At 40.3% G+C, this 18,649-nt stretch overlaps 1 protein-coding gene across 8 annotated transcripts in view; it reads left to right on the top strand.

Annotated features, from left to right (window-relative positions):
* The window catches only part of CELF2 (CUGBP Elav-like family member 2), a 744,392-nt gene that overhangs the window by 99,033 nt on the left and 626,710 nt on the right, over window positions 1–18,649 (top strand). For 2 of the 8 annotated variants that reach the window (XM_027772463.1, XM_027772459.1), the window contains exon 1: window positions 13,269–13,503. The exons of 1 other annotated variant lie outside the window; for it this stretch is intronic. In XM_027772463.1, coding sequence (XP_027628264.1) covers window positions 13,400–13,503 — 104 coding nt within the window. In that variant the 5' untranslated portion in view covers window positions 13,269–13,399. Of the gene's footprint in view, window positions 1–13,267; window positions 13,504–15,394; window positions 15,551–18,649 lie in introns of those variants that run through there. 5 more of the 8 variants (XM_014588401.2, XM_014588400.2, XM_027772458.1 and 2 more) reach the window with 4 other exon arrangements.

Raw genomic sequence — 18,649 nt, 5'->3', positions numbered from 1 at the left:
TCTTAAATTGTTGAATATTTAAGTTGCCTCTAATAGCTCATTAATATAATTAGTACATCTATAAATATCCTGTTGCATAAATATTTTAAAGGAAATGAAACGTCTCAGTCAAATTGCAAGAACAGGACTAGCCGTAGAGCACACAGTGGTAACTGCTGCTACTCACATGGGAGACTGATTGGATTCCAGCCCACCCTAAAATAGCTGGGTACAGGGGCACATGGCTCCAGTCCCAATTACTCAGGCAGCTGAGGAAGTGGGATCAAGACACAGCAAGACTCTGTCTGTAATGCACTCACACAGCAACAACTGAAAAAGTAGGAACTTTTTTAAAAAAATTATTTCAATACATATTTCCAAATTCTTTTCTGCACAACAACTTAAATGCCAGTGAAACCAGCAAGTGACATGGTGGTTAAGGGATTGCATTCCCACATGGTCAATCATGGGTTGAGTTCTGGGCCTGGTGGCTTAAAAAATCACACTGGGTGCATGTGTGTGTGTGTGCAATCCCAAGATCCCAAGAGGAGAATGGAGGAGAAGGGATTGTGGTGTGGTCATCCCCCCTGGGGGTTGATTTCTCGCTTTCTGTCTCTCTGTCTCTCTAAGGCAAGCACATGTACCGTATGACCAAAACCTGAAAATCAAAACAAACAAAGATAAAACAAAACAAAAAACCTCACCAGTCACATACAAGTGGACCCATTTCATTATACTTCATTCTGCTTTCACATATAATCACCTAAAGGTACTTACCAATTTGGTGAGTAAAATGCTGTATCTCATTTTAACATTTATTTCTTTCATTCTTAAGGAGGTGATTTTTATATGTATGTTTCTATTTGAATTACTTCTTCCATGCATCTTCTGGTTTGGGAATTTGCATATACTTATTCTATTATTGTATCTGCAGGATTTCTAGTTTTTATAGATGCATATGTATTTCTTCATTTGTCTTTTATATAATATTTTAACATTATGTATGATTCTTTCTTCCTTATGTTTATTTATTTATTCAGAGAAGAAACACCCCCAATAAGGTCTTCATGTCATGACCCAACCCCCAGATTCAGCCAGCCTGGGTTATAGACACACACGCCTGGCATAACTCAGAAAGGTCCTGGGACACAAACCCAAGGCCTTTCTTGAGTGGGTCCACTTGCATTACCACCACTCATGATCTGATAAGTAGATTTTCATGAAATGAAACCTGTAAAAGGTTTTATATTTTTATTCATTGATTTTTTTTATAATTGCTTTCACTTGAAGGCAGAAAACGATGTTATCAAGACCAAGACCTGCCTCGTCTGTATTTTCCTCAAATGTCCTATTTTGTACCATGTTACATTTAACTCTTCAGTCTGGCATTTATTTTCACTTCTAGTTTGAATTATGGGTCTAATATGTTTACTTTCATGGAGCTCTCACAGTTTTTCAAATGATATAAGTTGAGTAGTATTCTAGTTCCTCCATCTGGAATGTCTTTTTCACCACGTTACTTTTTCTCTTTAAATGCTGGTACCTATGGTCTATTCCAATACTATATTTTTTAAATGTTGTGCCATTAGAACCCAAATACAATTATTGCTGTCCAGATATGATTGTTTTTCCCTTGGAAATGTCCCCTTCATATTAGCATTTATGTGCAGGTACATATTGATTTCTAAGAGACAAATAGTGATTCCCCTTTGGACTCCGGAAGAGGAGTTACCTACACACTCAAAGACCTTGCCTCCTTTTGTAAATTCTGATAGAGCATATATCAGTGACCCATATATGAGGGCTAAAGTGGGTGTTTTATTTTCCCCTATAGAGGACTGATTAGGAATGGATATTTACAAAAGGAATATGAAGGCAAACAATGGGTCATTATGCTACTGTAGTTATCTTGTTCAGAAAGGACACTGAAAAGTGGTTTTTAGAGGTGGGGCAGGCCAGCAGGTGGCCTGGAGGTTAAGGCAGCTGGTTCTCACATGGCCAACTTTCCAGTTTGAATCCTGGACCTGGCAGCTTGAAAATCACTCTGGGTGCGTGTGTACGTGCCCAGAATCCCAAGAGGAGAGTGGAGGAGAAGGGATTGAGGCATGGCCATCCCCTCTGGGGGATGATTTGTTACTTTCCCCCTCTTTCTCTGTCTCTCTGACAAGTGGGGTAGCAAACAGGAAAGCAGGCATGGGGCAGTGAACAGGTGAACAATGAATCTTCAGTGGTCTAAGAGCAACCCATGATTTTTGCTTCCTGCTTTAATCTATAAATTAAATACGTTCATGGAAAAGATTTAATTAAATCCTGATGGTCATTCATTTCATTGTCCAATTGAATTACATGTATGATTCTAAAACTGCTTTACTCTGCTTTCTGATTGCCGGTTCGAAGATGTCGCTTATGTATGGAATAAGCCTGTGATTCTGAAGCGTTTTAAACCACCTGCTTCAAATACGGCCCCTGCCACCTACTAACTTGATGATCATTGACCATCTCTGTGTTTAGTTTCCTCCTCTACAAAATGAAAATTAACATACAGTTTGCCTCCTAGGTGGTTCTAGGATGGAGGGAGTTCATTTTTGTGAGGACTTTAAAACAGTTCTCAATACGTAGTAAATGTTATGTGTTTGTGAAATCAATAAAATTCTTTTTTATTTTCACTTCGAAGTCCTTCAACTAGAAATTGTTTCTCAATTGTTTAGCAATCTCGAAAAAATGTTTAAGTGCGCTAGCCAAATTAAATGTGTTGGAAACACTCCAAAATATTTTATAATCTAAATGACCATTTGGGGGAGGTTCATTAGGATTTTCATATGTTGAGCTATCTTAAATTGTGACAATCTGGCAGCTAAGTTTTATTTTTGTTTCTCTATTTTAGAATAAAATAGGAATTAGAAGTTAAAAATAAATAAATAAGAAAAAGAATAAAATAGGAATGAGAAAAACTTATTGTAGCTGAAACAGTTACTATTTCCAACTTTGCCACTCAACCAAGATGCATTTTGGGTTAACTCCAGTCCCAACTTTTAAACCATCCATGTAATTATAAACGATTTTAAAATTTCTCATCGACTTGTGACATCAGGAATGTTTGGAATTGGGTGACTATTAAGGGCATTGACTTCAACTTTTCATTTTTTACTAGAATAGTTTAGTAAGTATTTTTTCCTGTTCATCAGTGGTATAAATGGATATAGTGTATTCACCTTAGATTATATGGGCCCTTGTTCAATATAGATCCTAAAATTATTTTTATAAGTCTCAATAAATCCTTTTCTCAATGTTGTTGAGTACTTTTCATCAGTGCTTTCCAGCATGTAAAGTAGCCAATTGTTGCTCTGTGGATTGTTTTTTACAATTTAAAATAATTAAGAATTTAGAAATGCATTTTGATGAGTGATTTTATGGTTGTTAATCCAATAATATTTTAATGGGCCTCATGTTTTATTTTTTATTGTATTGTATTTTGCTATAGGGCATATGTACTCACCAGAGACAGACAGAAAGAGAGAGGGGGAAAGTGAGAAAGCCTCCCACTCCCCAGAGGAGAGAGCCACACCACAACCCTTTCTCCTCCTTTCTCCTCTTCAGATTTCAGGCATGTATGCACAGAGGCCTAGCATGTTTGACAATCCACCGTGTCCAGGTCTCAAACTGTGCAGCTGACCATCTGAGATCCAGCAGTCTCAACCACCACGCCACTAATTGGCCTGGGGAGTTCATATTTTACATAAATTTGCTTTATTTTGTTTTTCTAGTAATTCAATTTTATTGTATTTTATAGAAGTATTGGTCTGCAACATATGTGGAATTTAAAAACAGAAAGAAAGGTGGGGAGGAGGGAAGGAGCATGATGGGAAGTACAGTGGGAAGCAGTACCTTACCTAATAGACAAATGGGAAAATGCTTTGGCATGCTAAATAGATTCAGTGCTAAACAAACACTTTATACAGTCAATCAATCAGCAGTCAGTATTTTTGTTTATTGCAGTTACCGCCTTGAATTAAATTAACAAACCAATAAGTATTTAGATCTCTGTCTTCATGTGGTGAATTCGTTGCACACTTTAATTCCACTTCAGTCTGCTGGGGTTCCTTGTGGGTAATATCAGAAGGCTCACCTTTTGTCTTAGCGGTTCGAGGGCAGTGTTCCAGGTTAGGCCACTCTTCTCTGTAAGAAATTGGTACTGTTGTATTGACTGGCAATTTGGCAATTGTGTTCAGCTCTTCTTTAAAACTCAGATTTCCCCTCTTAAAAACCAATGAGGAGTCCTGTCTGTAAGCACATAAAATTGAGAGTCATCTACAGCTGCCTTTTAAAGAAAAACAACACATAAAAAAAGATGGTAGGATCAATGCTTCCACTTTTATCCCTGGCCTATGATATGGAGACTGTGAACAAGATACGTCTTTCCTGTGGGCATTCCTTTGTCCTTGTTGGTGTAAGCCATGATTGCTAACAAAGGCAGACTGGAAATTAAAAGAACATAGCACATCTTTGAAAATCTCATCTTCTGTGGCAGTACAGGAGTTAAAGCTCTAATACTTTTTTTTTTTTTCTACTGTGTGTACCGAGTATAGCCTCCAAGTCCTTTCCCTGGCATGGAAAGCAGCTGGCTGGGTCTGGGTCTCAACCTTCTCTCTTCCTCTCTCGCTTTTAAAATGATGCCTGGCAAAGACCCAACATGCCCCCTCCCCCAAGCTTTAATCCATTTTGCCCTCCTGTTCAGCCTACCAAGATTCCAAATAAAAAAAAAAAAAAAAAAAAAAAAAAAAAAAAAAAAAAAAAAAAAAAAAAAAAAAAAAAAAAAAAAAAAAAAAAAAAAGAAAGAAGAAGAAGAAACAAACCAAAACAAACAAGCAAACAAACGAAAAAAACCTTTTCAATTGTTAGAAGGGCTGAGCACCAGTGGAAAATGCATGGTACATATGTGGACTCTGAATAATACACCAGGTCTTTGGCTATATTAAGTAGGCTTTGAAGATGTTCTTAAGAGATCCTTTAGAATTTTTTATTTTTTTAGTTTATGAAGTGTCCCATAACAGTAATTCTCAAGTCATTGACAAAGCGCCAAACACGTATCCTTGTTCATAGGCTCTGCATTGTATCAGGTGTGAGCTTGAAACACAAAAGCACTTGAAATTCCATTAAAGTTACATTCATTTATCTGTAAAAGAAAAAGGGAAGGAAAAAAAAAAAACATCTTTGGAAGTTGTCTCTATAGACATCATTTAAGTACAAATATGTACAACACCCATTTTATGTAGCTGGAGATTAATGGTTAACTATTCCAGTGCAGACCTCTTACAGTGTGAGCTAATGCTTGGTGCAAAAAAATAAGATCACACAGTAACTACGTTAGCTGTCCAGTCCCTGTGTGTAAAGTAAACATAATAATATAAATGTACCCACACACACATTTCACAAAATATCAGCTTCAGAGTGCTCTATATATCAGTTACTGACACTTAGAAATTCATTTAACTAGCAATCTTGGGATAAGAAGATTATGTGAGATTCTCTAATTTCCAGTACTTGAAGATATATGCATACTTTCATCATATCACTGCTTTGTTCCAAGAGCAACCTCAAATGTGCCTTTTTGTTTGACTTATCACAACTAATAAAGTTTTAAGAACAGATAAATGGGGCCAGTCAGTGGCATGGTGGTTAAGTCAGCTGGATCCCATATAGCTGCTGTATGGTTTGAATCCTGGACCCTATGGCGTAGGAAATATACCAAGCACATGTGCATGCATCCCCAAAATCCCTATAGGAGAATAGAGAAGAGGTTGTGGCATGGTCATCCCCCCTGGAGGAAGCTTTCTCACTTTCCCGCCCTCTCTGTCTCTGTCTCTCTCTCTCTAGCTGGTACACACACACCACATAAATAATAATAATAATAATAATAATAATAATAATAATAATAATAATTTTGATTCCTAGTTCATGGCATAAAAGATATGTTCACAGGCCTCAGAAATGAAAAATAATCATCATAATAATGATAGTGTTTTTATTTAAAAGTCAGTCTAGACTCAGTTGTGGTGAATCAGATGATAGGGCACCACCGGAGCTATATGGAAGACCGAAGTTCAGATCCCAGGTTAACCTGAACACACCCTGCGTGCTTTTAAGGGTGCCCATGACCTGGCCTGGCTGGGAGGCTGAAGGAGGACTACAGCCCAGTGAGATCCTTTTGAGAGTAACCTGCCTCTCTCCTTCTCGCTCTCCCTCTCTCTGGTTGTCTTTTTAAAAAGTCCATCTAACACGGGGCTCCCAGGTTGAGCAGTTAAAAACAAAAGTCACGGGGAACCAGCAGTTAGGGTAATGGCTATGTCACTGGACTCCCACGTAGTCGACCGCGGTTCGTGTCCCGGACCCGGTGGCTTAAAACTCACGCCGGGCGTGTGTGCGTGCGTGCCCAAGATCCTGAGAGGAGAATGGAGGAGAAGGGATTGCGGCATGACCATCCCCCCTGGAGGGTGATTTCTCGCTTTCTGTCGCCATGTCTCTCTCTGTCTGTCTGGCTAGCGCACACGCCCTACAGTGAAAAATCTCTCAAACAAACAAACAAACAAACAAACAAAAAAACAATAGTCACGGACTGGCAGGTGGGATGGTAGATAAGCACTAGACTCCCACATGGCCAACCCCAGTTTGAGTCCCAGATCTGGTGACTTGCTATCTCGCTTTCTCTCTCTCTCTCTCTCTCTCTCTCTCTCTCTCTCTCTCTCTGGTCAAGTTAAAAAAATAATAATAATGATAATGATAAATAAAGCTAAATAAATTCTTTAAAAAAATAAATAAAAGCCCAAAAGCACAAGGCACACAAAATTGAATTTCAGATAAAAAAAAATAATAATTTCTTTTAGTATATGTTATGCAATATGGGGGAGGGTGTACTTATACTTAAAAAAAGTGTCTCTCTGAAATCCAACTTCAGCTGATTGTGCTATATTTTATCTTACAACTCTTGTCTGTCACTGATGGTTCACTGGTTGGCAATGGAAGGAATGTAAGGCTGGATCCTATATTCAGGACTAAGGGCAAGTGCCGAAGTTTCTCTGCTCACTCCTGCCAACTTTTAAAACTTTCGCCCGTTAACAAGACTAAGAGAGCTTGTCATAGGCAGGAGAATATATTACCGTCACTGTAGTCTCCCCTTATCCACGGTTTTGCTTTCGGCCTTCTTTTAGTCTGTGCTCAACTGTGATATATTTTGAGAGCAAGTCCACAGTCACATACCTTTTAATGATGATATGTTGGTATAAATGTTCTATTTTTAGTTAGTATTGTCAATCTCTTACTGCACCTAAATTATAAATTAGGCTTTTGTCCTCGTTATGTATGTATTGGAAAAACATAGTATAGGTAGAGTCCCGTACTCTCCACAGTTTCAGGCACCCACTGGGAGTCTTAATACATACTCCCCACAGATAAGCAAGGACTATTGTCATCATTTCGCTGTTTTGAAAAGTCTATTAATTATTTATTCCTACGGGGAGGCATTTCCAACGGGGTCCTCAAATAACAACTCACTCCCAGCCTAAGCTGCTCCAGATCATGGGGACACACAAACACACCAAGAGTGCTCAGACAGGTCTTAGAATGTGAACTCAGGACTTTCCCCATGTGGGCCCAGCTGGGTTCCTATTGTACCATCACCTAGCTTGATTTAACTTTCTTACTTTTTTTTTTCGGAGAGGTTTTTGCTATAGGTCGCATGTGATCACCAGAGAGACAGAAAGCGAGAAATCTCCCCCCAGAGGGGATGGCCACGCTGCAATCCCTTCTCTTCCATTCTCCTCTTTGGATTTTGGGCATGCACACATGCACTCAGTGTGAGTTTAAGCCACCCACGAGGTCCAGAACTTGAACTGCAGTTGACTACATGGGAGTCCAGCAACATAGCCATTACACCAACTGCTGGTACCAATTTAACTTTCTTTTTTGTTTTTTGTTTTTGAAAGGTTTTTGTTTTTGCTATAGGGCATGTGTGCTTGCCAGAAAGACAGAGAGAGACAGAGATAGAAAGCAAGAAATCACCCCAGGGGGAGATGGCCACGCCACAATCCCCTCTCCTCCATTCGCCTCTCGGGATCTTAGACACACACACACATGTGCTCGGAGTGAGTTTAAGCCACTGGGTCCAGGACCTGAACTGCGGTTGACTACATGGGAGTCCAGCGAGATAGCCATTACACTAACTGCTTGTTCCCCAATTTAACTTTCTTAAGAGAGTATCTTTACCCCATTGAGGAGAAGGCAAGCACTGACAGATAAGGAAAAAAAGCTGGAAAAACCAGAAAAGGAAAAAGAACCTTTATCAGGCAGAAACAGAATTAGGAACAAATACGTTTGAAGCAAGCCTTTCTAAAACAAAATAAAACAAAAATGTTAAGGATAAGATGACACCTGTGAAGAAACTGTAGTCTATCAGAAACAACATATATAAGGAACTAAAGTTAGGTTGGCTTCATTTCCTAATGGTTAAAGCAGTCAGATTCCACAAGGCTGACCTCATGGTTCCAGTTCCAGACACAGTGGCTTGAGAAACACACCAGGCACATGTGCATATGTGCCCCAAATCTCAACAGGATGGAAAAAAAGGAGAAGAAGGGATTGCAGTGTGACCATTCTCCATGGATTGGGGATGCTTTCTCCCTCTACCTCTCTTCTCTCCCTGGGACGCGAACCATGGTTGACTACATGGAAGTCCAGCAACGTAGCCATTACGCCAACTGCTGGTTCCACTAAACAATTTCTAAAAAAACAAAAAACAAAAAACAAAAACGAATTATTTAATTTTATTTAGTATTATTATTTTAATTTGTTATGGTGCATATGGGGCTTGCATGCTCAGCAGAGAGAGACAGAGAGAAAGAGAGAAGAAAAATGAGAAAGCAACCCACGAGGTCCAGAACTTGAACTGCAGTTGACTACATGGGAGTCCAGCAACATAGCCATTACACCAACTGCTGGTACCAATTTAACTTTCTTTTTTGTTTTTTGTTTTTGAAAGGTTTTTGTTTTTGCTATAGGGCATGTGTGCTTGCCAGAAAGACAGAGAGAGACAGAGATAGAAAGCAAGAAATCACCCCAGGGGGAGATGGCCACGCCACAATCCCCTCTCCTCCATTCGCCTCTCGGGATCTTAGACACACACACACATGTGCTCGGAGTGAGTTTAAGCCACTGGGTCCAGGACCTGAACTGCGGTTGACTACATGGGAGTCCAGCGAGATAGCCATTACACTAACTGCTTGTTCCCCAATTTAACTTTCTTAAGAGAGTATCTTTACCCCATTGAGGAGAAGGCAAGCACTGACAGATAAGGAAAAAAAGCTGGAAAAACCAGAAAAGGAAAAAGAACCTTTATCAGGCAGAAACAGAATTAGGAACAAATACGTTTGAAGCAAGCCTTTCTAAAACAAAATAAAACAAAAATGTTAAGGATAAGATGACACCTGTGAAGAAACTGTAGTCTATCAGAAACAACATATATAAGGAACTAAAGTTAGGTTGGCTTCATTTCCTAATGGTTAAAGCAGTCAGATTCCACAAGGCTGACCTCATGGTTCCAGTTCCAGACACAGTGGCTTGAGAAACACACCAGGCACATGTGCATATGTGCCCCAAATCTCAACAGGATGGAAAAAAAGGAGAAGAAGGGATTGCAGTGTGACCATTCTCCATGGATTGGGGATGCTTTCTCCCTCTACCTCTCTTCTCTCCCTCTCTCTCTCTCTGCAAAGTACACATGCCCTCTGACAAAATATTTTTAAAAAAAGAGAGAGAGACAAATGAAAAAAAGGCAAAGGAAATTTTGTGTTTCTTCTTCAGCAATTTTTTTTAAATCCCTAACTATCAGGAAGTTAGACATTTTGTAGAAAAGGCATTTACTAAGACATTGTACCTTATTAAATAGTTTGTCTATGCTACAGCTGATGGTGAATGTTTCTTGCTTTCTTTAGCGAATTCATGTCTCAGGTGCTTCCTACTCCCCTAACATATATGATGAGCTTCCAGAGATATGAGCAAAACCACATAGAAGCCACCTGAGATGCTCTACAGTCAGGCTGAACATCCTGCTTGCTGCCTTTGACCTTCTGCATCAGCATATCTAGGGCATTCTCTGCCCAGGTCTAGCAGGCAGTGCAGATTCTGTGGCTCCTACTGCTGTCTCCTGCCCAAGATGCTGCATTTCCATATCCCTCCCACGTGACTCTCATAGCAATATCTGTGGACACCACAGCCTCAGAGCATTTTGGTTTTTTTTTGATAAAGGAGGTACAAACAGTAGGGTTCCTTTTTGTTTGGAATTAGGTCATGGTCTTAGTTTCTCTTTTTTTTTCCCTTTCCTTTTAAAATTTGTTTATTGATTACTTCCATGAGAGAAAGAGAGAGAAATAGAGAGGCACCCCCACATGGTCCTAGTGCTGTGATCCACCCCCAGTCTCAGCCAGTCAGGATCACGGGCATACCTACCTGTACCTACTATGCACAGGGAGATCCCAGATATGAACCTGAGACCTTCCCGTGTGGGTCTAGCATCTCAGATGTTATACCCCCACTGTACCATCAACACTGGCCCTGGTTTTGGTTTCTTTACCAGAGAAACCAAAGGATTACAAAGGAATATTACAGGAGCTTTACTTGTATGAGAATGAGAATTATGAGTCTCATTGCTGGTGATAGTAGGGCAATCATGAACATTGCATTATGTGCATTGAACTCTTTTTAATAGGTAGAGAACTCTCAGGAGAACTCACTATTAAATAACCATGATCAACCACAAAATCATCATCAAAATTTGATGTAGGGCCAGCAGGTTGGCATGGTAGCTATGGCACTACATTTCACATGGCCAACTTCATGGTTTGAGTCCCAGACCCCACAACCTGAAAAACATGCCAGGTATATGTGCATGCATGGCCAAAACCATGAGGGAAGAAGAAATTGTGGCATGCACCGTCCCCACTGGGCAGTGATTTCTCATTTTTCTTCTCTCTCTGATGGTCTCTGTCTCTCTCTGGCTAGCACATAATTTATGGCACATAACTTTTTTAAATGATGTAAATAGGTATGTACACCAAAATATGAGAACAGGAAGAGAAAATATAATTATGTAATTCATACAGTGACACAAAGGACAATTATACATTTTAACCCAAGTTTCTCGAGGTTGAACTTTTACTTTTTTTTTTTTTTCAAGGTTTTTGCCATATGACACATGCTCATCAGAGAGAGAAAGAGAAAAATTGCCCCTCAGAGGCAATGGCCAGGGAGCAATTCCTTCTCCTCCATACTCCTCTTGGGATTTCTTTTTCTTTTTTTTTTGAAGAGGTTTTCGCTATAGGGCACGTGCGCTCGCCAGACAGACAGAGAGAGACATAGAGACAGAAAGCGAGAAATCACCCCCCAGGGGGGATGGTCACGCCGCAATCCCTTCTCCTCCATTCTCCTCTCGGGATCTTGGGCACGCACGCACACGCACCCTGCGTGAGTTTTAAGCCACCGGGTCCGGGACGCAAACCACAGTCGACTATGTGGGAGTCCAGCGACATAGCCATTACACTAACTGCTGGTTCCCTCCTCTTGGGATTTTTACACACATGCACAGGCATTTGGCATGATTCTTGGGCCTCCAAATCTGGGACTCAAACCACAGTCACCCACGTGGGAGTCCAGCACCTTAACCACCACACTGTCTGCTGGTCCCAAATTTTAAGTTTTTATAAATGTATAAAATACAAGTTGAAGATGAATTAATGATTCTGATGGCCTGTTCTTTCACAGGAAATGGATCCATTTGATACGATCCATTTGCATCAGGAATGAAACACTTAAAAGAAAGGGAAGAAAAAGTATATAAATCATGGACTCAATCTACAGTACATGAAAGACACACATGGTCCTCAAAATTAAGAAAGAGCATAGCAAAATATTCAGCCCTTTTTAGACTCACTATATCTTTTATGTTTTAATTTAATTTCATTTACTTTTTCCATGAGTGAAAGACAGCCAAAAAGGAGAGACAACATCCCCAAAGGGTCCTGATGCCATGATCCCTCCCCAGCCTTCAGCCAGTCCCAGATCATGGGCATGCACAATCCCAGTGAGCTCAGGGAGTCCTCTGGATGTGAACTTGGAACCTTCTAATGTGGGATTGCCTCATAGAGCCTCATAGAGCCACTGCATCATTGTCTGGTCCCCTCAATACATACTTTAAAAGTTTATTTATCTCGGGACCAGCATTTGGTGTAATGGCTGTGTCACTGGACTCCCACGTAGTCGACTGCAGTTTGAGTCCCGGACCCAGCGGCTTAAACTCACACCGGGCACGTGTGCGTACATGCCCAGAATCCCGAGAGGAGAATGGAGGAGAAGGTATTGCAGTGTGGCCATCCTCCCCTGGGGGGTGATTTCTCGCTTTCTGTCTCTCTGTCTGTCTCTGTTTGTCTGTCGAGCGCATGCGCCCTATAGCAAAAACCTCTCCAAAAAAAAAAAAGAAGTTCATTTATCTCCATCATCATCAAATTCTTTCAGGATGTAAATTTCCTGAACCCTTAAGATTCCTCTATGGTGCCTTAGGATTGAAAGTGTGAGAATCATACATTCCTACCTATCCACCCCAACCTGATATTGACCTCAGTCCAACCCCCTAAGCAGATGTCTTTGCCCATGTATTACACTCTGCTAGAGGGAGGAGGTGTGTGTAGTGGTTGACTCAGGGGAGCTCACAGCACACCTTCTAAATTCAGGGCCTGTCTTCTGATCACTAGTTCTGTGAGCTCAGGCCAGTTGCTTACTTTCCTCATGCTCATATGTCCTTATATGCATTAACAAATAGGAGTTGTTATTGGTAACTTACCTCATAAACAAGTTAGTCATGAGAAGTGAATGATTTAACACACCTAATAAAATTAAGACAGTTCCTAGTACCTGCTGATAAATGTCAGCTAGTACTTATTCCAGTACCTGGGCTTGGTGCAAAGTTTTACTTGAAGGAAAGATCCCACTGTCTTTAAAAACTTCTTGAGAAGACTACCACTTTAAAACATTATTTCGTAATTTACGAACATGGGTTTGTCCTTTTGTCCTTTGGCCAAAGCCAAGTCCCTCCTCCTTTCACCCATTAACCCTGAACTCCAAGTGTTAAGAACTCATTTTCCTCTCTTGGCCAGACCTGCATCTTGGCAGTGCAGTGGGCTAGTGATAAGGATGATGTCATTAGAGTTGCCGAAACTATTTCATTATAAACTTTTGTTTTTCTCTTGCTGTTTCTAAAGGGGAAAACATTTCTTTAATTATCTAAGCTCTCAGAACCCTTTAGAGGTACACCCTTTATAAAAGTGATTATTATCACCCACATTTGGTGAGGTACTTGGGGATAAAAAGTGTTATGTAAATGTTTACACATGGTTACGCTGTGGGCCAAGATTCACAGAGGGACCGTCAACACTGCACAGGAAGAAGCATGAAGCCGGAGAGAGGTGATGACTTTTATGCAAGGTATGAAATTGGCTTTTAATTTTAGCATATAGATAGTTGCACTTCTAAAGAGAGTCATTTACAGCCATTAAGGAAGTATATATGACTACAAAAGAGAAAACAAATCTAAGTGGAGGGTTGCCTGCATATTTGAAGATTGACGTGGTCCTTGGAGAACAGAATAGTAGGGAAGGGATTTAAAACACTGTGCAAGGCATTTGGTGTGACCAGAACTTTCTGACAATGACAGCAGCATGCTTCCAAAAGCTGTCACCACATCTTCTCCTCTGCAGGGGCTCAGGAAAGAACAGAGCTTCTCTTGGTAAGTTCTGCTTACATGCAAGAAACTGGGACCCTTCCTCCTGGCTGATGATTTTAAGTCATAAGGACATTACAAAACGTTGAATCACACAATGTTCTCTTTAAAACTTTGTTCATTTTTTTCTGGAGGGAGTCTCTGGCTGGCGTAAGTGTGTCCTTATCACCCCCAAACATTTTCAACAAAGAGATCTCCTTTTGCTGGTCTGTGTGTGTGGGTACAAGAATTGCTTTCTTCTAGGTGTTCTCTTAGTGAAGACGCTCTCTGTTTAGTGAAACTGGTTTTCCATTTATGGTAATGATCTAATTTTTTCTTTTAAAGTAAGCATAAGTAACATGGAAATTTGATATCAAGAAAAAATAGCAAATAAACTTCATGGGCATGTAGATATGGGAGACTTCAAAATATTTGTGGAAAAATGAAATTAAAGTCCCAGTTGATTTTGATGCCAAAAAGATAGAAATTCACGCATACTTTTTTCGTTATTTACATTTTCTATGAGCTTTTCGAAGACTTCCTTCTACATCAAAAGTCTTGATAACCCGAGAAGCCATGCACTAGAAGTCGCTAGACTAGATATAAGATTTCAGTATCATCTAATTCCAGGATCCTGTGAGGATAGGGGGAGGCAGTTCAGTTACAGAGGTCTTGGCTAAAACCAGGACCCTCTAGGGAAAAAAACAACCCAGGCTTCCAAGGCAGTGCTTATGAAAATAAGAAATCTGTTCACTCTCAAAGAACCCATGTCGGCACAGAGAAATAAGGAGATGAACTACATACAGTACAAGGAAGCCACTCTGCCCTGAATATTTCCAAACATTTGTTTAGGGCACGATTTCAGGTGATTATTGAGAAGATGTTTGGTTGTACATAAAGGACAAAAGGTATACAAGTTACGGGGGCGGGGGGGAGCCCACATTCTTTTCTCTGAATGTTTAGGTTCTACATTTCCCTCTTTAAGCTATTTTAAAACACAAGAAATAAAGAAAGGCAGGGAGGGAGAATAAAAAAGCACTGTAGCAACATCTCTGCCAGAAAACATGCAGTAAATTCCAGCTTGTTAGCAGCCTAGTTCCAAATTATTTTTAAAAAACAAATCCTCACGGTAATGTAGTTACAGCCTCTGAGGAAAGCTGTAAGCCTGATGTCCGTGTCCTAGAACCTAAGCCCCAAGAAAAAAGAAAGAGAGAAACCTAACCAGTGTTCTGACAGGAATATGAAAGCGAAATCTCCAAGGCAGGAGAAATACCCCAAAGGAGGAGAAGACTGCAGCTTGCAGTAATCTGTAAATGATTGCTGGTAAAGTCTGGAGGCTTCAGGCTTGATCTGTGTTTGTTCCAAAAGAAAGCCAAGGAGGACGGTGTTAATAAAGAGAGATTTAACTGAGAGCTGTGCTTGGAATAAAGTGGGCTACAAAAAGGTCAAATTTGATCAGTTGGAGCAGATTACCAGAGCTTTCAAAGGTGGTGTGGAGCACGGAGCTGGGTCTGGGAAGTAATAGAGCACCAGATTGATCTGGGGGGTGGAGAGAGAGAAGCCAGGACAAGTGCTTATCAGCCTGGGAAGGAGAAGAGCTGAGCCTACTCCCTACTCAGGCTCCAGACGCTGCCTTGCAGCCGTCCAGGGCTTCTCAGTCACCCGGGTCTCTGAGCCCCCTCCTCTTGGGATTCGGATTTGCCTGCAGTGTTCTTAGACAATGGTGTCCTTAATCTCTGACTTGGATCCACTGAAGGACTGGAAAGTTTTAAGGTAGGCCTGCTTTGCTTTCTCTTCCTCTTCCTTCCCTCTTTCAGTTCATGGCCAAGTTCCTACCCCCATCTGTCCTCAGTTAAGGATAGCTTGATGTTCGTGGGATGCCTGTTGTGGGTTTTTAATTTTTTTCTGTTGTGGGTTTAAGTGACAGCCAGATCTGGTGATAGGATACTCTGTTTTGATAGAGAAGCAACTTCCAGCACTTGTAAGAAGAGGCATGAAATGTAAATCACTGGAGTTTCATTACGGGGGCAAGGGTGGCTGCCTTGTGAATGAGAGGTTGCATGCAGTCTACGTCAATGATTCCTGACTCACAGAAATGAGTCCTCATATTTAATTATGAGTTTTCATAGGCACTGAAAAGATGAAACAGAAATTAGCAAACTTTCTGAGATTTCAGATAGAAAGCGAACTTTTTCAAGCAACCCTTGTAACTGGTTCATCTTGAAGAGAATTAAAGAAACTTGTCATCTGGGCCAGCAGGTGATGTGGAGGTTAAGATGCCGGATTCCATATGACTGACTGCATGATTCGAGTCCTGGGCTTGGCGGCTCGAAAACCACACTAGGCCTGGGTACATGAAAATCACACTTGACACATGTACGTGTGCACCCAAAATCCCAATGAGAGACTGAAGGAGAAGGGATCGTGCATTGACCATCCCTGGCTGGGGGATGACTTCTCACTTTCCCTTTTTTTTTTCTTTCTCTCTGTCTCTTTCTGGTGAATACATGTACTACACCCTACAGCAAAAAAGAAAAAAAAAAAAAAAAAAGAAAGAAAAAAGAAAAAGAAAGAAAAAATAGGAAAAAGGAAAAGAAAAGAAAAAGAAACTTGTAATCCTATATATGACTTCACCACCCCCACCTCTACTCCCCCCAGGTCTAATTTGGAAAAGCCAGTCATGTAAAAACTCAGCTGACATTAAAATAGAATGAATAGAATTTATGAAATAACGTCTTTCCCAGGACCAGCAGTTAGCATAATGGCTATGTCACTGGACTCCCACGTAGTCGACCATGGTTCATGTCCCCGACCAGGTGGCTTAAAACTCACGCCGGGCGTGTGTGCATGTATGCCCAAGATCCTGAGAGGAGAACGGAGGAGAAGGGATTGCGGCATGGCCATCCCCCGTTGGGGGAGTGATTTCTCACTTTCTGTCTCTCTGTCTCTCTCTGTCTGTCTGACGAGTGCACGCGCCCTGTAGCGAAAACCTCTTTAAAAAAAGAAAAGAAATAAGGTCTTTCCCAAAAAGTTCCTTTAAAAGGTGGACTCTGGGGACCAGCTGTTAGCATAATAGCTATGTTGCTGGACTCCCATGTAGTCGACCACGGTTCGAGTCCCGGACCCGGTGGCTTAAACTCACGCCAGGCGCATGTGCGTGTGTTTCCAAGATCCCGAGAGGAGAATGAAGGAGAAGGGATTGTGGCATGGCCATCCCCCCTGGGGGGTGATTTCTCACTTTCTGTCTCTCTGTTTCTCTCTGTCTTTCTGGTGAGCACATGCGCCCTATAGCAAAAACCTCTCAAACAAACAAACTAACAAAAAGGTGGACTCTGATAACCTCATTTCTTAAAGGCCCAGAAAAATTACAACCGAAGGCCAGCAGGTAGTGTGGAGATTAAGGTGCTGGATTTCACAGGGCTGACTACGATTTGAGTCCAGGACCCAATGACTTGAAAATCACACCGGACACATGTGAATGCCCAAAAATCTCAAGAAGAGACTGACAGAGAGGGGATTGCAGTGACCTTCCTCCTGGAGAGTGATTTCTCACTTTCTCTATCTCTCTCTGTACACACCCTATAACAAAACAAAACAAATTATAATACAACCTAGAGAACTAAAAGTGACATAGTTTATATATCATCTCTACTTGAGTCTCCACTGACACTTTTGGTAGAGTTCACAGTTAATTGGTCACTTTAAATGAACTCTGAATAATATTTCCTAGAGAAAGCACTTTGAGCAGTTTTTCCTTTTTAATATAAAAATGTTAACTTGAAGTTACCTTAAAACATGATTTCATAGGAACTAGACCAAAACCCAAATTAAGAATACGAATGAGTAGAAGACTATAAGAACTGTAAGTCCCTGGGACTTCTTTCCTGACATTTATCTTGTATTAATTAGCTAATTCCTTATTTCCCTTTCATGCGTTCTACTTTAGGTCTTGCCTAATTTTATTATTTTTAAAAGCAGCATTACAGAAAAGAGCAAAGAAAAAAAAAGACTCTTAGTTATTTATTTTTTAAAAGAATTATTTTAACTTTATTTATTGTTATTATTAATTTGACCAGAGAGAGAGAGAGAGGGAGAGTGAGAGAGCAAGCTGCCAGGTCCAAAACTCAAAGCGCCGTCAGCCACATGGGAGTCCAGCGTCCTTAACTACCACACCACCTGCCGGCCCCGACTCCTATTTATTTTTTTAATTATTGCATCATTCTAGAACTCTTCTTATGCACATGTTGTACATCATGTAACACGTGCTATTTTAACACACATTTTTCTAGTAAATGTGGCAAACACATCCCCATGTTTCTGCCTATCTTTCATAAACACAATTTTAATAGCTACTGAACCATAATCTTGAAATATATTATTTACTAAATTATCCTGTTTGTTAAAAATTTAGATTGTTTACAGTTTTTTTTCATTTGTATTAATAGCAATATAAGGAACATCTTTGTGTGGGATTTCTAGATTGACAGGCACAGACATTTTTATGGGTAGGTCAGTGATTTTTTTGTTGTTCGAATGTTTAAACTTTATTTTTAATTGTCAAAGATGAACAGTACTTGTATAAGTATTCCTGTGATATAAAGCTTTTAGTTCTTTTTTTCTTTAATCAGATTGCTAACGTAACTTTTTTAACTGAAATACTTCTTTTTTTAATTTTTATTATTTTTAATATTATTTTATACATTCAGTTGCTATACATCATTTAGCTTATAAAGAAAATTTACCCAGCATGAAATACAACTCAGATCAGTGCAGTCGAGAATACTATACACGTCATCATCAACAGGTAATAAACCATTTCTGTGTCCCATAAATATCTTAACCCACTCATTCTTCTCCCAAATTTCCTTCCCT

The sequence above is a fragment of the Tupaia chinensis genome, unplaced genomic scaffold, assembly GCF_000334495.1.
Source record: "Tupaia chinensis unplaced genomic scaffold, TupChi_1.0 Scaffold000275_1, whole genome shotgun sequence".
NCBI lineage: Eukaryota > Metazoa > Chordata > Mammalia > Scandentia > Tupaiidae > Tupaia > Tupaia belangeri.
The sequence above is the reverse complement of the archived record's forward strand: the minus strand, read 5'-3'. Positions and strand labels throughout refer to the sequence as shown.